General features: G+C 41.2%; 1 protein-coding gene across 7 annotated transcripts in view; it reads right to left on the bottom strand.

Annotated features, from left to right (window-relative positions):
* LOC122549303 (upstream-binding protein 1-like) overlaps nucleotides 1-19,366 on the bottom strand; it is a 144,378-nt gene that overhangs the window by 50,574 nt on the left and 74,438 nt on the right. For all 7 annotated transcript variants that reach the window (XM_043688891.1, XM_043688893.1, XM_043688895.1 and 4 more), the window contains 3 exons: nucleotides 7,410-7,561; nucleotides 6,313-6,389; nucleotides 5,471-5,576 (listed from right to left, as the gene is read on the bottom strand). In XM_043688891.1, the coding sequence (XP_043544826.1) occupies nucleotides 5,471-5,576; nucleotides 6,313-6,389; nucleotides 7,410-7,561 (335 nt within the window). The remainder of the gene's footprint in view (nucleotides 1-5,470; nucleotides 5,577-6,312; nucleotides 6,390-7,409; nucleotides 7,562-19,366) is intronic.

Here is a 19,366-nt window from a genome sequence, read left to right as displayed (position 1 = left end):
GCATGTCAACAACAGTCAATACAGGGATTGGTAGTTTCTCTTGATGCGGAGAAGGCATTTGACCAAGTTGAGTGGCCGTACCTTTTCTATGCTCCGGAGTGGTTTGGCTTGAGCGAAGCCTTTATAAGATGGGTAAAGGTTCTCTACAGAGACCCTCTCGCTGCAGTCATCACCAATGGGGTACCATCAGGCAATTTTAACATTTTTAGGGCAGTCGGCAGGGCTGTCCCCTTTTGCCATTGCTTTTAACATTGGTGATGGAACCATTGACAGAGGCCATTCGTAGGGATCCTAATATATCAGCTCCGTGTGGGGTCAAAATTATATAAGAATGCATTGTATGGACATGATGCCCTCATTTTTTTGTCACATTCAGCAGTTTCAGTGCCTCGCCTGATACAATGCATCAGAACATTTGGCACCTTTTCAGAGTAAAAGATTAATTTTGCAAAATCAGAGGCTACGCCTCTTACAAATGTGCTAGGACTTGAGGGCGAATATGGATTCCCATTTAAAATGGTCACAGAGAGGTTTTTGAGGATGTAACTGTGAAGATGGACAAGGAAGATCCCTTGGATGTAGTGTACCTGGACTTTCAGAAAGCCTTTGATAAAGTCACACATATGAGGTTAGTGAGCAAAATTAGGGTGCATGGTATCGGGGGCAAAGTACTGACTTGGATTGAAAGTTGGTTGGCTGACAGGAAACAAAGAGTAATGATAAACGGCTCCCTTTCGGAATGGCAGGCAGTGACCAGTGGGGTACTGCAGGGATCAGTACTGGGACCGCAGCTTTTTTACAATATATATTAATGGTATAGAAGATGGTATTAATAGTAACATTAGCAAATTTGCTGATGATACAAAGCTGGGTGGCAGGGTGAAATGTGAGGAGGATGTTCGGAGATTACAGGGTGACCTGGACGGGTTAGGTGAGTGGACAGATGCATGGCAGATGCAGTTTAACGTGGATAAATGTATGGTTATCCACTTTGGTGGCAAGAACAGGAAGGCAGATTACTACCAAATGGAGTCAAGTTAGGTAATTCGACAGAGGGAACGCAATATTGGCAAAACATCTTCTCTTACGCCTATAGTGGGTAAGCTGGGTTTTCATATGGGGATGATAGATACAGGATTCAAACATTGGGCAGCATCTTGCATGGGCAATTTATTTGAGGGAGACACAATGATGCCCTTTAATCAATTAGCAAGGAAATAAGAGCTAACAGGGACCTCCTTCATTTTTTTCCCAAGTTAGGGATTTTATTAAAAAAAAACTACACTTTGACTGATCCCTACAAATCCAAAATAGGGAGGGGGGGGGGTGCTCAGTGCTAAGAGTACACTTTTGGTAGCACTTTACATCATCAATTGGGGATGCCCCCCTTAGATGAGTTCAATCGACTCTGCAGGGTGCGAGAGAGCAAGCTAGGGGTTGACATCTCCTCAGAGGTATGAGAAGATACTTGAGAAAAAGCAAGAAAGATATCAATGTGCAATAGGACCCATGCTTTACAATTGAAGATTCTCCACAGGGTCCACATGGCTCCAGATCGTTTGTCAAAATTTATACCAGGAGTATCTTCAACATGCCCAAAGTGTAAGGTTGGTACGGGCACTCTTAGTCATTGTCTCTGGTCCTGTGGTAAGCTTCAAACATACTGGAGCGCTGTGATGGATGCAATGGAGGGGAATTTGGGTGTAAAGGGCAGTGGGGGTGGGGTGGGGAAGAGAAGGACCCAATCTCTCCTCTTCTTGGCCTGCCCAGTGTGTTCCCTGTAGATGCGCATAAGAAAAATTAACTTTTCAACACCCTCACTTTCTGCGCAAGAATTAATATCTTATTAGGTTGGGTATCCGAACATCCTCTGGGTCTGTCGGGTTGGCAGAAGATGGTTTTGGAGCATATACCCTTGGATTTTCTCAGAAGTATGGTACACCACAAGACAAGACTGAGAATTTTTATAAGACGTGGTGGCCCTTTTTGGAATACGTGGACACAGATTTGTCTGCCACATTAATAAGGGCTTTTATATAGCTGTAACAATTGTGCTTTACGAGTCCAATATCCAGAAGGGGAACTCCGGGTGTATGAATATGTGAAAACTAATCTCTCGATATTAGAGAGTGAGTGTTTTGTTTGGCTGAGCTGAACTATTATTATTTATTAGTTTGTTGTTGGTTATTATTTATTTAATTAGGTAGTTAGTTGGATTTTTATTTTTTTTTCTACACATATTTATACATTATTCATGAGGGTGGTTTGGGTTTTTCACTTTTTTTGATGTTCTTTCTTCGCACTGTTTTGAATTGTATTGTTTTGTATTCATTGTAATATTAAAAAATCTATTTTTCAATAAAAATATTTTAAAAACATGTTCTGACTGAAGAAATTTGTCTTCATCTCAGTCCAAAGAGACTAAGCAAATATCCCAAGATTGAGTTGCCTTGTTCTGGACCATGCACAGATCCCCGCGCCCCCCCCCCCTCCCCGGTCAGCAGAAACATTATCTCTGTGTCATGATGTAACTGGGAAGAGAGCACGGATAATCATTCACCAGCATTAAGCATCACAAACTGCACTAAATCCCTCGTGACCAATTTGTCAGACTGACTTCTATTCAGGACAAAAGCAATTCACACTAGTTTACTTCATTAACAGAAAATAACTAAATTAGTGTTACACACAACTTAAATAGCAAAGAAAGGACTCCTAATCCACAACTTTCCACTTTAAACAATACCTCTTTTTAAAAAAAATCAACTAAACTTAAAGCTACAACAGACCAGGATTAATTTCCTAGACATCTCTATTTAAATTAGAAGAGGACAACTTGAATTGTCTAGCAAACTTTTTCCAAACACACACACAAACAAGACACACAAAAGACAGACAGTCAGTCTGACTCACATTATGGGTGGAATAAAGAATAGACAAGGAACAAAATTTCAAAGTACCAAAGTTCAGATCACAAGCCTGAGCTAAATTGTCTCAATTCCTTTCGATGCTTAGCACAGATTACATGATTTTTTACATAAAGCAATGGTTGGACTTAACTTTGATAGGCGAACCTAGGTCTTTTCTTATCTGAATTCTTTTCAAGCTTCAAAAAATTTCCCTTGCTCCTGTGGTCACTCAATGTTTTCAAGTGCCAATTCAAATTAGTCTCATTGCAACTTACAGAATACCGAGTGGCCTAGATAGAATGGATATAGAGATGATATGTTCACCGGGAGAAGAGACTAGGATCTGAGGGTATGGACTCAGAGTGAAGGGACAATCCCTTAGAACAGAGATGAGGAATTTCTTCAACCAGCAGGTAGTTAATCTGTGGAACCCAATGCCACAGGGGACCATAGAGGCCAAGTCATCCAGCGTAGTTAAGACAGAGACAGACAGGTCTTGATGAGTAAGGGGATCAAGGCATATAAGGAAAAGGCAGGAGAATGGGTTTGAGAAACATAATAGCCACGATCAAATGGAGGAACAGACTCAATGGCCAAATGGCTTAATTTTCCTCCTATATATCTTGTGGTCGAAGACTGCTGAAGCCGCTACAGAACTGCACATACTAACTTTTGCCACTAGGTAGAGCCAAATTAAAACAGTATAACATTTTCATTGTATTTAATACATTGCAGTTAATAACTTATTGTGCAAATTCTTTTGCTGAGGAATGTAGAGTATTGCACATGGTAAAATATAAAACTTTTGGGGTAAGAAATATTTGAAGGAACCAATTCTGCAATTCAGAAAATACATACCAAGTCCACGTCACAAATATTACATAAAGGTCAGTGGCCCCAATATCAACTCCAAAGGAACATCATTGTACACTTCACTCCAGTCTGAAAAACCATTCAATCACCACTCACTGTTTTTTGACACATGAACTTAAGTCACTTAGTTTGTCGTCACTGGCCCTTTAATCACAAGACTGTCATGTGGTACCTTGTCAAAACCTTTTAACAATCCATATTTAGAACATGAATTGCACTAGGCTAATCAATTCTCTCCATTACTTTGAAGAACTCAAGTTAGTCAAATATTGTGTCTTTAACAAATTTGCACTGACTTTTATTAGTCCATATTTGGCTGAATGCCAATTTAAATTTTCTTCTGGATAATAGTCATAAAATGTTTCCATTGTTCTGGCATAGCTTCGACTGGCTATAATTGCTGAATTTATGTCTGGCGTTTGTATCAGAGGAAGATTAAACGGTTAGAGCCTCCACTATTTTCACCCTTATTTCCCTGTGCAATTTAAGATGCATCCCATCAACACCAGTTGATTTATCACTTTGAGGACAGCTACCAATTAAGTACATACTTTTTAATCCTATCTACTATAAATTGCTTTCTTCTTTACAGTTACTCTGGCAGCAGCATCTTATCAAAAATGAAAATGCCTATTTCATTGTGCCCAGGTGAATTTTATGGTTTCTAACCAGCCCTATTCTTTCTCTGACCATACTTCTACTACTTGCATGATTAGTGAAGACCTTTGAGGTCCATATTACTTTTGAGTGTAGCTCAGTCAATCTTTGCAGTATCCATATTCAACTTGCTTTTCCACTATCCATGAACGTTATGTTTATCACAGGTCCCTTTCTCAGTTTTACATTTAGGTCTTTATTCAACCAGGGTAGCACATCTTCTCAGTCATAGGACTGTGTTTGCTCCACAGTCAAATAAATTATCCAAACCATAACCCTTCTGAACTCACTGATGCTAGCCCTCCTTTAGATAAATAGTATACTTCATCCTTTTCCTGAACCTGTAAACCTGATGTGGCTTGTTTCTCAAATCACTGTCACACTCAATGATGTTCTATATGCTTTTCTTCATTTCTCAGAATTAGACCCAGAACTTTTATTTTCTGGAAATACATGAATCATGCCACTTCTCTTGGATGCAATTCATAAATCTCTCAGCTCTATCAATCATTATGTTGTTACTAATCCCAGCCAGGTTCAAGACTACAGAACTCAATTAATAACACTGGAATGAGGATACCTTTCTAGTGTGCTAATGTGGTGCCCCCCTCCACTCCTCTCTTTTTCACTACTTGGTATATAATGAACCTACAGCAGAACAACATTTCCTCTAGTATTCCTGAACTCTAGCCAAATAAATCCAAAGATAGGGTCTTCAAGCACATCATTCCTTTCCAGTTTTGCAAGTTTCTTTGATCAACATAGCCAAAACAACCTTATTTTCTTTCTCCCCACATTTCCTGATTAACTTTTAACTCTATGTTGACTTCCCAAATCTCCCTTCCTTTCAGACGGGTAGGTCTCTATTACTGCCACTATAGCATGTCAATTCATGCCTAAAACAAAGTTTTATTATGCCCTGCACATGCTGTAACATATACAACACATAACATGCCAAACTTTGAAAAGGAAAAAAATGGGAAAAAAAAAACAAACACAAAAGCAAGACCAGTCTACTACAGAAAACTTACCTAAATCAAGGAGTCTATCTCCAGGCCGGTTCCATTTCCAACCTTCCAGTTGTTGATGCTCAGTGTATTGTAGTCTACGATCATGGAATACAACTCTCACTATACTCTAGTATTGAAAAGGTAGAAGTCACAATTATCTTCTCTGTTAAAGGGTCAGTGAATCATGGAACTTCTGCCAAACTTGACTGTACTGAAATAAATGTACTATGGGTTGCTAAATGTACTTTCTTCACCCACTGCTTGCTTTGCCCTAAATTCAATCTTTATTCTTGGCCAAGTTAACTTCTTGTATCAAAGGTACCAATAGGAATATTATCCTAGGTGGGAGGTAGATGCAAACAGCTAGGATCCCTATGCCAAAATTATCTAGTAACGTTTGCTAACAATGCATCTGTGAAGACATACGGCTTATTATACAAACTATATAAATATATATATATATATTTACACACATGCACCATACACAGCTGTAACACTTTCAATTGTATTTACCTAGCTCTCTTAGCACACTTGAAATCTTGATCTTTATGACACCAGATAGAGATTTTCCCTTTAGAGAAGGAAAATCCATGAAACTTGAAAGTTTTGAAATATACTAAATGTGACAAACAGAACAGTTCACAGAATATCAATATTTTTAAGAATTTAAAAGCTAGCAACTTTCTTTCATTGGCTTTAGTGGAGAATAACTGTTCAAAGGCTTCTCACATATTGGCTAGATTCACACTATACAAAGAAAAACAAACATTCAAACCATTACAATTTAATATCCGTCAATGATTTAGTCTTTTATTTGCACTAACAGTAATTTACTAAAACACAATTTTAAAAAAGTAACCCACCTTGACCATTTTCCCACTTATTTCTGGTAAATCTCCTATTTTACGATTATCTAGCATTCGGACTTCATAAGATTGACCTGTGGAATTCAAAAGTTACTTTTTGATATTTAGGTCTCAGTTCAAACCAACTATAAAATGATTTTAAAGTCTAATAAAATAGGCCCAGAGGGGTTCAACTGCAAAGTAATGGCCACTGAAGTTTATTTTTAAAATTTAAATCCATTCACATGTTAGATCCTATATTATTGTTTGAATTCTTTGAATAAAGAAACATTAAATTAAAAGTAGCTGTACCAGGAAGATGGATCAAACTATAAAAGCAATGCCAATTACCAGTAAAATACAAAAATATCTGCAAGAATTTCTTTTACATATTGACTCATCTAGCATGCACCACCTTGACAGTGGGTACCAGCAGATTAATGAAAACATTGGAATGGCAGAAGAACAGAGCCAGATAGGCACAATGTGCTGAATGGCCTCACTGTGCTGTGCTTTTATGAAATCTGAAACAAAAAGCAATGGTGGAATATTCCACTCTGAACAAAGTTCATTAACCCTACATTTCTCTCTCCAAAGATGATACATGATCTGATACCTGTAATATAATGAAATTAAATCCAAAATTCTATGTTATCTCTTCTAAAATAATCCATTTTCCTGAGCTATCAAAATCTTGTCAAACATCTGGAAAGCCTGAAGGTCTGTAACTGAAGCTTATTCTGCCATTCAGTTAAAGCATGACTGAGCACAACTTCATTTATCCATCAAAGCTCCACACCATTTATTACCCAGAGTCAGTAATTAAGACAAACCCATTTATAAATCACCCAATACAGGCAAAGTTAGGTGATCAAAATTTTAGTAATAAAGGGGATCAAGGAGGAATAGTGCCAGGTGACAAAATGAGCTCACAAGACACACAACAGAACAAAAAGTAGAGAAAGATGCACGTCGTCTGCATTATAGGAGGTTTAATATTTAAAAAGGGGTATTATTCATTGAAAAGGTATAATAAGAATGTTTCCAAGCATTAAGTCAATGAGCTAGGAAGCACATAGACACAGCATGGTGCTAATCCTCTTTATTAAACATACCTTGGTTCAAGTAGGTGAGTGTTTCATCATGTAGTTTAACAGCAGGGGATGTGGCTGCATACAGCACATACTGGAATGGTGGATGCTTCGTTTCATGCTCAGGAGGGAGGTTCGAATCTTCTTGCTTGAAGATGGGTAGTGCCAAGACATCACTGCAAAATAAGGAAGTAGCATTTTTTTCTGCAAAACGGTTTGAAACAAATATTCTACTTAACAGAACAATGTAATTTCTAACTATACTTTAGCATTTGTCTTAAAACATTAGAATATGAAGATACAATTTAAACCTAATGCACAATGAAGTTTACAACAGTTTTAAGAGATAGTAAGTTAATACTCAAAAGTAATATCATGAAAAACATTCAAGAATGGAATTTTTTCATTGTTTAACTAATAAGACTTTGTACATCTGAAGCGGCATTGTAACTTTCAGACTTGATTACATTAGATTACTTTTTAGATTAGATTACTTACAGTGTGGAAACAGGCCCTTCGGCCCAACAAGTCCACACCGACCCTCCGAAGAGCAACCCACCCAGACCCATTCCACTACACCTAACACTACGGGCAATTTAGCATGGCCAATTCACCTGACCTACACATCTTTGGACTGTGGGAGGAAACCCACGCAGACACGGGGAGAATGTGCAAACTCCAGACAGAGTTGCCCGAGGCAGGAATTGAACCCGGGTCTCTGGCGCTGTGAGGCAGCAGTGCTAACCACTGTGCCACCCTTAAATATCAAGAGTAAATTTGATATTTACTTTTCCTGTAACATGAACAAGGTCACTTGTGCCTCTAATTTCAGAAGAATGTCACATTAGCGCACGGACAAACTTTCTGCATCACTACCATTAATACCAAGAGTTACACCAAATGGTCTGAATGGTCTAAACACACAAGGCCTGACTTAGGTGGTTTAGTAAAAGACTCATGTAAAATAATATCTTACAAAAGGTGGTGGTAAGTTTGGTTAATTGACCCTCACAAATTGGGTACACTGCTCCTGAATAACTGCAATATGACCATAAAAGAGAGGCAATCTTAGTTTCTCTTTCGATTTGTACATTCAGCAGGGAGAAAAAGAGAGAGGGGGGGGGGGAAGCGAGATAAGGCCATGAAATGGAAAGCAATACAATCACAGACTGGACACTTTGGGATAATATTATTAAATACTGATGAACTTTTTATTATAAAACATTAAACGTATGCAACAACTGGATGTGAAGAATCATACTGCACAGAAACAGACCCTTCTGTCAAACCAGGCCATGCTAAACATAAACCCAAACTAAATTAGCCCACCTGCCTGCTCCTGGCCCACATACCTCCAAACCTTTCCTATGAAATTGTAGATTATAATGTAAAGAAACCAATATTTGGCAAACCAACTCCATGTAGATCCAGGAACATCCTCTTGCGGCCGGATTGCAGTAAATGCAGGAAGTCAGAACAATTATTTGCAATGCGCAATACCACTAAAATCCCAAAACAAAATGCAGGTATTTTTGAACTAAGCACAAAATGACCACTAGGTTTGGTAATAAGTGTAGAAAGAAACAGGAAACAATACATCAGTAAACTATCATAACATGAAGTTCTGATGAAAGGTCTTCATCGTGAATCATCAACTCCTCTTCTTTCCTCTGATGTTGGCAGGACTACTAAATGTTTATATTTTCAACAATAGAAACTTGCTTGATCCCTTTTCTGCAACCAGGTACAGTAAATGACATTAATCTTAGCAGTTCTGAAGAACTGTCATTGCGGACTCGAAATGTTAAACCAGTTTCTTTTGCAGAGTGTTACCAGACTGTTAACTTTTTCCAACATTGTGTTTGTTTTAGATTTCCAGCATCTACAGTACTTTACTCATAGCAATTTTTCCCTGACCTTGTACATCTTCCCTGAGGCTGAGCTAGAGTTTAATTGAAACTGAAGAACTGAAACGAGTTACAACCATGAAATGCAGGTTTCTATTGGTTATACAAAATGTTTTTATGTTATCCTTTTAATTTATTTTCCACCATCCTGCATCCCAGTTGGTAATCAGCTGCTGTCTCTTTTAGATTAGATATTAGGAACATGACAATGCGTTGTGGAAAAAGAGTAAAATTTTTAATTAATTTTATTTAATTTTTCCAGGTTGAGTTTTGAATAGAAATCCCAATAAATGCAAATCCAACATCCACTGTGGGAGTGGGTGCACAAAAAAAACCTATCAACTACAAAATTGTTGAGGAAGCCAAAATCCCAAGACAAAAAAAAATAATAAAAAAAAAAAAGAGGCCACATACATCAGGCGAACCAATATTTGTGTATCTGATAGCCAAGGAGGAGAACACGACGCCTGGAGGAAGAGCACCTCATCTTCCGCCTAGGAACCCTCCAGCCACAAGGGATGAATGCAGATTTCTCCAGCTTCCTCATTTCCCCTCTCTCCACCTTATCTCAGTCCCAACCCTCGGACTCAGCACTGCCTTCATGACCTGCAATCTTCTACCCCGACCTCTCCGCCCCCACCTCCTCACCTTAACCTCCTTCCACCTATCGCCCGTATCTGATAGCCAACCACAATTATAGAAACAGCTGAGCAATTATAATTTACTAATATGCACAAAGATTCAAGGTAAAAAGAGTGAAAGCTCCAGCCTTGTGCACATCACCAGGTCTAGATAGCAAATGTACGTGAACAGAAACTGACTCATTATATTGCGCCTTGGTCATTGACTGCCTCAACCTCAGGCTATGCTTATGAAGTCAAAGCCTGCTCTGAACAAATATTGGTGGGAAATTGGATCATGCAAAAAAAAAGCTTCAATATTTAAAATTACAGATTCAGGTTTACAGTCATGTTAGCATTTAAATATACAAAGTAATATGATTCCACATTAAGGAACAGAATATTCTCAGAAACAAGGCAATTGTAAAAGAAAACACAGGTTGAGACATTTTAGGCACATAACTGGAACATTCAAAGAGAAATACAACAGCAAAAAAGAATTGTTTGATAGATAATAAGCAAAGATTTGGAATAATGGCTCCTGCTTGAGTTCAAGGAGGATAGCAGGTTACCCTAATGGTTAAGACTTGCTTTACCTTCAAAATGCAAAAGATGATTTGAACTTGACACAAGGGAACACAATCTCAAAATGTGCAGATATAACAAGAGTTTTAGGTTTGGAAAATAGATGAGTGGAAGGGCAAATAGAAAAATGAAATCTAACCAAGATATGAATACGAAGCAAACGCTTGATAAAGATATACAAAGAATGGGAGTGTACACTAAATGAACAGATGCTGACATGTGCTATTGAAACAAATTCAAGTTCCAAAAATATCATTCATGTGTTATGTCCAGTAAAGATATTATAGTTCTAACTTTCAAGACAGTCGCAACCCAATACATCTCTATGACTCTATGACTTTAAAATTTGACTTTAAAAACTGAACAATGTGAAGAGGTTAGGTAAATTTGGTGATTTTGAGAGACAAAGGATTAACTCCAGTCTCAGCACAAATTTTAAGAACTTCACAGAAGTAATCGACAATGGGTCAAAAAGGTCTGTACTGTCCCCATCCAACACCATCCCCTTCCACCTGGTCAAGCTTGTCCCAGTTTTGAGCATCATCATCTTTAACTCCTCCCACTTTCAGATCAAAGGTTATAGCCATGAGTCTGACCATGGGCCCAGTTACGCTCATTTCCTTGTAAGATTATGGCACATTCCTTATTCCAATCCTCCTCAGATCCCTGCCTACAATTCTTTCTCCAGTACATTAATGACATCACTAAATGTTGTTTTCCCCCTAGTCCAGACTTGTAAAATTTTTAAAATCAATTTCACTTCCAATTTCCACTGTGCTCTCCCCTTTACTTGGCCCATCTGACTCCTCCCTTTCTCAACATCTGTTTCCACTTCTGGGGAGAATTCTACTGAAATCACTTCAAACCTATCGATTCCCAGACTCACCTAGACTATAGATCTTCACAGATGGCTTCCTTTAAAAGACTCATTTTTTCTCCCAGTTTCTTCACCTTCTTCATTCTTATGATGCAGGGGAGGGCCTCAGAAATGTCCATCATTTTCCTCAAGCCAAGATTCCCAGCCATGTCTGACCCATTTCCCACACTTCTGCCTTCAACCCTATCAATCGGGACCCCCAATCCTAACTTCCCAACTCCCCACTTGCATGCAAAAGTCACCATTTCCTGTAGGATGTCACTACCAGATATATTTACCCACTCCACACATGTCTGCTTTCCACAGGTACCATCCATCCATTCCCAAACACCTTCCCACACTCCCAGTGGACTTTCCCGACCAAAGGAAGTGTGAGATCTGCCTCACTTAGTTTCTCCCGTTGTCACATTTCCTCCCTCAGTCGAAGCAAAACGCTCAGACAGTATAGTTTTACCTCCTTCATCTGGGCGACACGGTAGCTCAGTGGTTAGCACTGCTGCCTCACAGCACAGAATCCAGGTTCAATTCCAGCCTCGGGCAACTGTCTGTATGGAGTTTGCACATTCTCCCCATGTATGCATGGGTTTCCTCTGGGTGCTCTGGTTTCCTCCCACGATCCAAAGATGGGCAGGTCAGGTGAATTGGCCATTCTAAATTGTTCCTAGTGTTAGGTGCATGAGTCAGAGGGAGTGGGTTACTCTTCAGTGTGTCGGTGTGGACTTGTTAGGCCAAAGAGCCTGTTTCCACACTGTAGGGAATCTAATCTAATCTAAAAATCTTTATTCCTGGCCCTGGAGGGAGAGAGAACAATCGCCCAAGTGCACTGTGACATGACTTCACTGTCTTCTCTGGAACAGCAGTTTCTCAAATGAACTGGAGTGTTATTTTACAGGGAGAAGCATCCAAATAAGGCAACATGCATATTAATTGGGTGACCGTTACAATCAATGTGTATCAATAGCGGGGACAAAGCCCTTTACTGTTATACAATGAATGTTCTTAACCTTGTTAACTGGACTCATACAATGGATACTTTTCACCTTGTTACATTCTGAATGCTACCTCATCTTGTTAAATTGCTTTACACAATAAATCCTTTTCCACCTTGTTAACCCATTACCCTTGTCTGCAGTTCCCTATTGTTAACTAAATTCTAATCTGATCGAGTCATACTCAGCTGAACCCCTCAATTCACAAAACTCAGTTTAACGATTTCCCTGCCTGCTTATACTCTATACACATTCTCACTCCCTCCTCACTATCCCAAGTCCCTAGAAACACCTTCTAGGTGAAATCGTGATTGACTGAACATCACGATATCTAGTCTGTATTTGCTGTTCACAACAAGATCTCCTCTACACTGGGGAGACAAAACAGAGACAGGTTGATTGCTTTGCATCACACACTATCCACAAACACAACCCTGAGCTTCTGATAGCCTGTGACTTCACCATCCCACCGTGGTTGTTGGACGTTATTTGTGTCCGTGGTCTGCTGCAAGACTCCTGCCATCAAGACTCCATATTGAGTTCCACAAATTTTAAAGGTGTGAACACCTTCTTCCATATTCTTTACCCACCCCCACACTCTTGGTCCTTCCACAATATACGCAAAAGTGAATACTGCAGATGCTGGACATTACAGTCAAGGTTAGCAGAGCAGGACAGGAAGCATCCAAGGAACAGGAAAATTGACGATGACTGCATACGCGCCACCTCGTGTTCCCATGAGAAGGTTAAATAGTTCATCATAGAGATGTACACCATGGAAACAGATCCTTCGGTCCAACCAGTCCATGCCGACCAGATATCCCACCCCAATCTAGTCCCACCTGCCAGCACCCGGCCCATATCCCTCCAAACCCTTCCTATTCATATACCCATCCGAATGCCTCTTAAATGTTGCAATTGTACCAGCCACCACCACATCCTCTGGCAGCTCATTCCATACATGTACCACCCTCTGCGTGAAAACGTTGCCCGAGATCTATTTTATATCTTTCCCCTCTCAACGTAAACCTATGCCCTCTAGTTCTGGACTCCCCGACCCCAGGGAAAAGACTTTGTCTATTTATCCTATCCATGCCCCTCAGAGGTTTACAAAATTATAAGGTCACCCCTCAGCCTCCAAAGCTCCAAGGAAAACAGCCCCAGCCTGTTCAGCTTCTCCCTGTAGTTCAGATCCTCCAACCCTGGCAACATCCTTCCAAATCTTTTCTGAAACTTTTCAAGTTTCACAACATCTTTCCGATACGAAGGAGTCCAGAACTGCACGCAATATTCCAACAGTGGCCTAACCAATGTCCTGTACAGCTGCAACATGACCTCCCAACTCCTGTACTCAATACTCTGACCAATAAATGAAAGCATACCAAACGTCTTCTTCACTACCCTATCTACCTGCGACTCCACTTAAAAGGAGCTATGAACCTGCACTCCAAGGTCTCTTTGTGCAGTAACACTCCCTCGGACCTTACTATTAAGTGTATAATTCCTGCTAAGATTTGCTTTGCCAAAATGCAGCACCTCGAATTTATCTGAATTAAACTCCATCTGCCAGTTCTCAGCCCATTGGCGCATCTGGTCCAGATCCTGTTATAATCTGAGGTAACCCTCTTCGCTGTCCACTACATCTCCAATTTTGGTGTCATCTGCAAACTTACTAACTGTACCTCTTATGCTCGCATCCAAATCATTTATGTAAATGACAAAAAAGTAGAGGGCCCAGCACCGATCCTTGTGATACTCCACTAGTCACAGGCCTCCAGTCTGAAAACCAACCCTCCACCACCCGCTGTCTTCTACCTTTGAGCCAGTTCTGTCCAAATGGCTAGTTCTCCCTGTATTCCGTGAGATCTAACCTTGCTTATCAGTCTCCCTTCATTGGCAGTCAAGAGCAGTGAGATATTCTGAGGTCATAGTAAGATGATACAAATATCTCAGCAATCACTTCTCTAGCTTCCCACAGAGTTCTCAGGTACACCTGATCAGGTCCTGGGGATTTATCCACCTTTAACCGTTTCAAGACATCCAGCACTTCCTCCTCTGTAATCTGGACATTTTGCAAGATGTCACCATCTATTTCCCTACAGTCTATATCTTCCATATCCTTTTCCACATTAAATACTGATGCAATATATTCATTTAATATCTCTCCCATTTTCTGTGGCTCCACACAAAGGCCTCCTTGCTGATCTTTGAGGGGCCCTATTCTCTCCCGAGTTACCCTTTTGTCCTTAATATATCTGTAAAATTCCTATGGATTCTCCTTAATTCTATTTGCCAAAAATATCTCATGTCCCCATTTTGCCCTCCTGATTTCCCTCTTAAGTATACTCCTACTTTCTTTATATGCTAAGGATTCACTCGATCTATCCTGTCTGTACCTGACATATGCTTCCTTCTTTTTCTTAACCAAACCCTCAATTTCTTTAGTCATCAAGCATTCCCTATACCTACCAGTCTTCCCTTTCACCCTGACAGGAATATACTTTCTCTGGATTCTTGTTATCTCATTTCTGAAGGCTTCCCATTTTCTTGCCATCCCTTTCCCTGCGAACATCTGCCTCCAATCAGCTTTTGAAAATTCTTGCCTAATACAGCCAAAATTGGCCTTTCTCCAATTTAGAACTTCAACTTTTAGATCTGGTCTATCTTTTTCCATCACTATTTTAAAACGAATAGAATTATGGTCGCTGGCCCCAAAGTGCTCCCCCACTGACACCTCAGTCACCTGCCCTGCCTTATTTCCCCAAGAGTAGGTCAAGTTTTGCACCTTCTCTAGTAGGTACATCCATATACTGAATGAGAAAATTGTCTTGTACACACTTAAAGTCCTCTCCATCTAAACCTTTAACACTATGGCAGTCCCAGTCGATGTTTGGAAAATTAAAATCCCCTACCTTAACTACCCTATTATTCTTACAGATAGCTGAGATTTCCTTACAAGTTTGTTTCTCAATTTTCCTTTGACTATTGGGGGGGTCTATAATACAACCCCAATAAGGTGATCTTCCCTTTCTTATTTCTCAGTTCCACCCAAATAACTTCCCTGGATGTATTTCTGGGAATATCCTCCCTCAGCACAGCTGTAATGCTATCCCTTATCAAAAATGCCACTCCCCCTCCTCTCTTGCCTCCCTTTCTATCCTTCCTGTAGCATTTGTATTCTGGAACATTCAGCTGCCAGTCCTGCCCATCCCTGAGCCATATTTCCATAATTGCTATGATATCCCAATCCCATGTTCCTAACCATGCCCTGAGTTCATCTGCCTTCCCTGTTAGGCCCCTTGCATTGAAATAAATGCAGTTTAATTTATTAGTCCTACCTTGTCCCTGTCTACCCTGACTGTTTGACTCACTTCTGTTCCCAGATCGATCTCTTTCTTCACTATCTCCCTGGGTTCCCCCGCCCCCCCACCTTACTAGTTAAATCGTCCCGAGCAGTTCTAGCAAATTTTCCTGCCAGTATATTAGTCCCCTTCCAATTTAGGTGCAATCCGTCCTTCTTGTACAGGTCACTTCTACCCCAAAAGAGATTCCAATGATCCAAAAATGTGAATCCTTCTCCCATACAACATCTCCTCAGCCATGCATTCATCTGCTCTATCCTCCTATTCTTGCCCTCACTAGCTCATAGCACTGGGAGTAAGCCTTAAGGACCTCCTTTTTAAATTTTTACCTAACTCTCTGCAATCTCCCTTCAGAGTCTCAATCTTTCCCTTCCAATGTCGTTGGTTCCAATGGGGACAATGACCTCTTGCTAGACCCTCTCCCTCGTGAGAACATTCAGCACCCTCTCTGAGGCATCCTTGATCCTGGCACCAGGGAAACAACTCACCATTCTGCTTTTTCTCTGCTGGCCACAGAAATGTCTGTCTGTACCTCTGACTACAAAATCCCCGAACACAATTGATCTCTTGGAAGCCGACGTACCCCTCGTTGCATTAGAGCCAGTCTCAATACCAGAAACTTGGCTGTTTGTGCTACATTCCCCTGAGAATCCATCACCCCCTACTTTTTCCAAAACAGCATACCTGTCTGAAATGGGTATATCCATAAAAGTCGCCTGCCCTCGGTGCCTACCCCTCTTACCCTTCCTGGAGTTAACCCGTCTATGTGACTGTATCTGAGACATTCCCCCCTTTCTATAACTGCCATCCATCACATACTGTTGCTGTTGCAAATTCCTCGTCGCTTCTATCTGTCTCTCCAACCAATCCACTCAATCTGATGAGATTCGCATCCAACAGCATTTATGGCAGTTTTAATCCGCAGTAACCCTTAAACTCTCTTTAAATTCCCACATCTGACAAGTACTACATATCACTGCAAAGGCCATTTTTGCTCCTTCACAATCTACAGACCCAGAAAATAACACCGTCTTATTCCTCTACAAACACTGCCCCAGGTTAAATTAAGAGTTATGGCTTATATTTAAATTTAATCAAGAGACTTATCTCCAAAAACATATAATCAAGAAAGAATCCACTGTACCCACTACTGCAGCCTTTCTCTTGGACAGACTTAAAATAATTAACTTATCTGATTCTGTGCTGAGAACTTCGCCCAACAGTTCCTCCAAGATTAGTTGTGAATTTCACTGTGTTAATTTTCCCAGATGCACTCCGATGTCCAGCAATACACAAATTCAACAGCAAAGGTGGTAACTGTGCAGGTTCTCTCTCTGACTATCCTCACCATGTGCTTCCTTTGTCTGCTCTTCTCCCTTTTAAACTGCTATTGTTTTGACTTGTTTTTACCAAAGTTCCAAAACCATGCAACAGCATATAAAACAGTAATTGCTGCTCCTGGAATTTGAGGAAATCACCTCCAACACCTAAAATACCTCAAAAAAAGGAGCAGCTCTTACAGCCAGAAATTGTTCCCATCCTCCATCTTCAACACATTCCACCTAGACCGTGAATTCACCTGGACCATCTCTGATACCTCTCTCCCCTTCCTCAACATCTCCATCTTCATCTCCATCAACAGTAACCGACTCACTGACATTTTCTACAAACCCGACTCCCACAGATACCTGAATTACACTTCCTCCCATCCTGCAAAAATGCTATTCCTTATTCCCAATTCCTCCACCTCCGCCACATCAGCTCCCAGGAGGACCAATTCCACCACAGGATACACCAAATGGCCTCCTTCTTGAAAAACAATTTCCCCTCACACATGGTTTAGGATGTCCTCCAGCATATCTCATCGACGTTCCACACCTCCGCCCTCGAACCCCACCCCTCCATCTGCAATAAGGACAGAATCCCCCGGTCCTCACCTTTCACCCCACCGACCTCCATATACATCGCATCATCGTCCACCATTTCTGCAAACTACAAAAGGACTCCACCAGAGATATATTTCCCTCCCTATTCTTACCTGTTTTCTGTAAAGACCATTCACTCTGCAACTACCTCATCAGGTCCACACCCCTAACAACCCACCCTCCTCTCCTGGCACCTTCCCCTGCCACTGCAGGAATTGCAAAACATGCAACCCCCTCTCCTCCATCCAAGGCCCCAAAGAAGCCTTCCACATCCCAAGTTTCACCTGCACTTTCACAAGACACGTCGATCACGATGCGGTGTCCTCTAAATTGGGGACATAGGACACCTATTCGCAGAGTTCTTCAGAGAACATCTCTGGGACACCTGCACCAATCAAGCACATCTCCCCATGGCCGAACATTTCAACTTCCTCTCCCACACTGCTGAGGACATGCAGATTCTGGGCCTCCTCCATCACCACTCCCTTACCACCTGACGGTTGGAGGAAGAACACCTCATCTTCTGCCTCTGAACCCTTCAACCCGATGGCATTAATGTGGATTTCACCAGTTTCCTCATTTCCCCTTCCCCCACCTCACCCCTGTTCCAGGCTTCCAGCTCAGCACCGTCCTCATGATCTGTCACATCTATCAATCTTCCTTCCCACCTATCTGCTCCACCTTCCCCTCTGACTTGTCACCTTTACCCTCATCTCCATCCACCTATTGCTCTCTCAGCTACCCCTCTCCCCCCCCCCCAAACAATTTGTCTCTCCACCCTAGAGACTTGCAGCCTCATTCCTGATGAAGAGCATTTGCGTGAAATGTCAATTTTCTTGCTCCTCAGATGCTGCCTGACCTGCTGTGCTTTTCCAGTACCTATCATAATATAGGCTAACTCCATCAAAGCCAAACTATTTCTACCTGATAATGGTCTGAATCATCAGCTTTCCTTTTTCCTTGCCTGGATAAGGACACCAGATACATACCACCATCTTCAAGTTTCCCTCCAAGTTCTCCAGTCTGATTTGGATATATACCACTGTTCCTTCACTGTTGTTGGGTGAAAACCTGGAAGTCTGACCTCCCTAAGGGCACTATAGGTCAAAACTACAGCATGTGGGCAGAAGTGGTTCCAGAAGGAAGTTCACCACCACCATCTCAAGAACAACTAGCCAGCAATATCCACATGTCATGAGTGAATAACAACTCCAAGGACGAAAGGAGTAAAACAAGCTATCACTATTACCTATATTTTATCTTCACCATGGATATCCAATCCCTCTACACCTCCATCCGCCATGAGCAGGGCCTCCAAGCCCTCCGTTTTTTCCTCTCCAGACGTTCCCAACAGTACCCCTCCACCGACACTCTCATTCGTTTGGCCGAACTGGTCCTCACCCTTAACAATTTCTCCTTTGAATCCTCCCACTTCCTCCAGACCAAAGGGGTACCCATGGGCACACGTATGGGCCCCAGCTATGCCTGTCTCTTTGTTGGCTACGTAGAGCAGTTGATCTTCCGTAATTACACCGGCACCACTCCCCACCTCTTCCTCCGCTACATTGATGACTGCATTGGCGCCACCTCGTGCTCCCGCGAGGAGGTTGAGCAATTCATCAACTTCACCAACACATTCCACCCCGACCTTAAATTTACCTGGACCATCTCTGACACCTCCCTCCCCCTCCTGGACCTCCCCATCTCCATCAGTGA

Source organism: Chiloscyllium plagiosum, chromosome 4, assembly GCF_004010195.1.
Source record: "Chiloscyllium plagiosum isolate BGI_BamShark_2017 chromosome 4, ASM401019v2, whole genome shotgun sequence".
NCBI lineage: Eukaryota > Metazoa > Chordata > Chondrichthyes > Orectolobiformes > Hemiscylliidae > Chiloscyllium > Chiloscyllium plagiosum.
This window is presented reverse-complemented; position numbering and strand designations above follow the sequence as displayed.